We start from the raw sequence: 2,401 nt of genomic DNA, 5'->3' as shown, positions 1-2,401 counted from the left end.
TCAACCTTCTATAATCAATACACATTCGCCAACCTGTAACAGTTCTAGTGGCGATTGGCGCACCCTTGTCATTCTTGACAACGGTCATACCCCCTTTCTTTGGGACTACTTGTACAGGACTAACCCACTAAATATCTGAGATCGGGTAAATTATTCCTACAACAAGCAATTTAAGAACCTCTTTTTTAACTACCTCCATCATATTTGGATTAAGTCTTCTTTGAGGTTCTATAGAGGAGGCATGATCGTCCTCAAGAATGATTTTATGCATACCAAAAGAGGGATTAATACCCTTAATATCATCAACGGTATATCCAATAACACTGTTATATTTTCTCAAAACAGTGAGCAATTGCTCTAATTTTGTGTCATTAAGCTCAACATTAACAATAACAAGATATGTATTATTAGGACCAAGGTACGCATATTTAAGAGTAGAGGTAAGGGGTTTCAACTCTACCTCGGGAGGCGTAGTAATCTCCCCAACACTCGATGCACTAAGGACTTCCTTCACTGGAGCGGTGATTGGATTTAAAGCTTCCTCAAGTAGCCGTGTGTACTCCCTTGTTTCCCAATCTTCATCATTTTCACTCCCCATTAACATTGTTTCAAGTGCATCATCAGTTTTAATTAAGGGAAATTGCTCACGTTGTAAATCATCAAGGACGTCCACTTGACAAATAGTCTCTCCCGTGGAAGGAGTTCCCATAACATTCAAGAGTGAATACTCCATTTTCTCGTCGCCTACCTCAAAAGTGATTTTACCATTCTTCATATCAATGATTGCAGTTGCAGTGGCTAAGAATGGTCTACCAAGAATAATAGGAACATGTGCATCCTCTTCCATCTCCATCACAACAAAGTCGCATGGAATAAAGAATTTTCCCACATGAAGAGGAACATCTTCAAGTACACGCAAAGGGAACTTAACCGACCTATACGCAAGTTATAGAGATATGCGTGTAGGCTTTAGTTCATCCATTTGAAGTTTCTTGCAAATAGAGAGCGGCATAAGACTCACACTTGCACCAAGATCTGATAGTGCCCTGTTGATCTCTATATCTTCAAGTTTCACCGGAATTGAGTAGCTACCCGGATCGCCTAGTTTCTTAGGAAGTGTGTTTTGCAAAATTGCACTACACTCTGCAGTCAACGCAAGCGTTGCGTTCTCCTCTAGCTTCTTCTTATTAGAGAGCATATCCTTTAAAATTTTTGCATAAGATGGAATCTCGGATACTGCATCTAAGCATGGAATGTTGATGTGAAGCTTTTTCAGAATATCAAGAAATTTTCCTTACTTTTTCTCTACCTTAGCTTGAGCCAACCTTTGTGGAAAAGGAACCTGTGGCACATATGGAGCAAGTGGTGGTGGAATCGATGCCTTTGGCTCTTCCTCAATCACACTACTATCAAACGCCTTCTCATTGTGAATATCTCTTCAACAACCTCCCTTGATGGCTCCCTTACAGGAGGATCTTCCAACTTCTTTCCACTCCTCAAAGTCACGGCATTCATATGCCCCTTTTATGGTTACTCTGTTTGACCTGGAAAGGTACCCGGAGTCTTTGAAGATTGGCCAACTTGATGAGCAAGTTGACTTATTTGATTTTCCATGAGCTTGTTTTAAGCTAGTAATTGTTGGATGAAATTGTTTGTTGTGGTAATGAAGTTCTCCATCATTAGCTCAAGGTTGGATTTTTGCGGAGGTGGTTGCATAGGTTGTTAGACTAGAGGTGGCCTTGCTTGGAAACCAGGTGGTGCATTATAATTGTTGTTTCGAGGTGGTGGTGGGGGTGGATTTTGTTGGGCTTGAGTATTCTTGTAGGAGAAATTTGGATGATGTTTCCACTCTTCATTATATGTGTTTGAATGAGGGTCATATGGCCTTCTGGAATTCGAAGTGTAGAATGCATTGGCCTCCTCGTTCGACATCTCATTCGAGTTTTGTGGACAATTAGGTGCAATGTGACCTTGTACATTACACATTTAACAAGTTTCAGGTGAGCTAGAAGATGATCCAGCTTAGAGCTTGTCGAACTTGCTTGTCAATGCCTGCACATAACTAGTCAAAAGAGTTAGAGCATCAACATCAAATTTTCCTCCCTTCTTCACACTATTTTGACCTCCTAGATGATAATTGTCATTAGCCGCCATCTTCTCAATTAGCTCCTTCGCCTCAGTTGGGTTCTTAGTCAAGAGAGAACCCCCAGAGCATCAATATAGATTCGGAACTCATGGGTTAAACCATTATAGAAGGTTTGGATCAACATCCATTCAAGAATACCATGGTGAGGGCATTGTCTCTACAATATCTTGAATCTCCTCCATGCTTCATATAGGGACTCATCATCTGACTGCCTGAAAGTATATAACTCGTTTCTCAACCTTGTAGTCTTTTCCT

General features: G+C 40.7%; 1 protein-coding gene across 1 annotated transcript; it reads right to left on the bottom strand.

Moving 5' to 3' along the window:
- Positions 1-946: 946 nt before the first annotated feature.
- Positions 947-2,154, bottom strand: LOC110706092. Its single transcript, XM_021884009.1, has 3 exons — positions 2,043-2,154; positions 1,752-1,970; positions 947-1,242 (listed from the first exon to the last, which is right to left on the bottom strand). Exons 1-3 carry the CDS (start codon positions 2,152-2,154, stop codon positions 947-949), a joined length of 627 nt encoding a protein of 208 aa, XP_021739701.1.
- Positions 2,155-2,401: the final 247 nt, after the last annotated feature.

Source organism: Chenopodium quinoa, unplaced genomic scaffold (assembly GCF_001683475.1).
Source record: "Chenopodium quinoa cultivar QQ74 unplaced genomic scaffold, ASM168347v1, whole genome shotgun sequence".
Classification (NCBI taxonomy): domain Eukaryota; kingdom Viridiplantae; phylum Streptophyta; class Magnoliopsida; order Caryophyllales; family Amaranthaceae; genus Chenopodium; species Chenopodium quinoa.
Note: the sequence above shows the minus strand (reverse complement) of the source record. Positions and strands in the feature narration are given on the sequence as shown.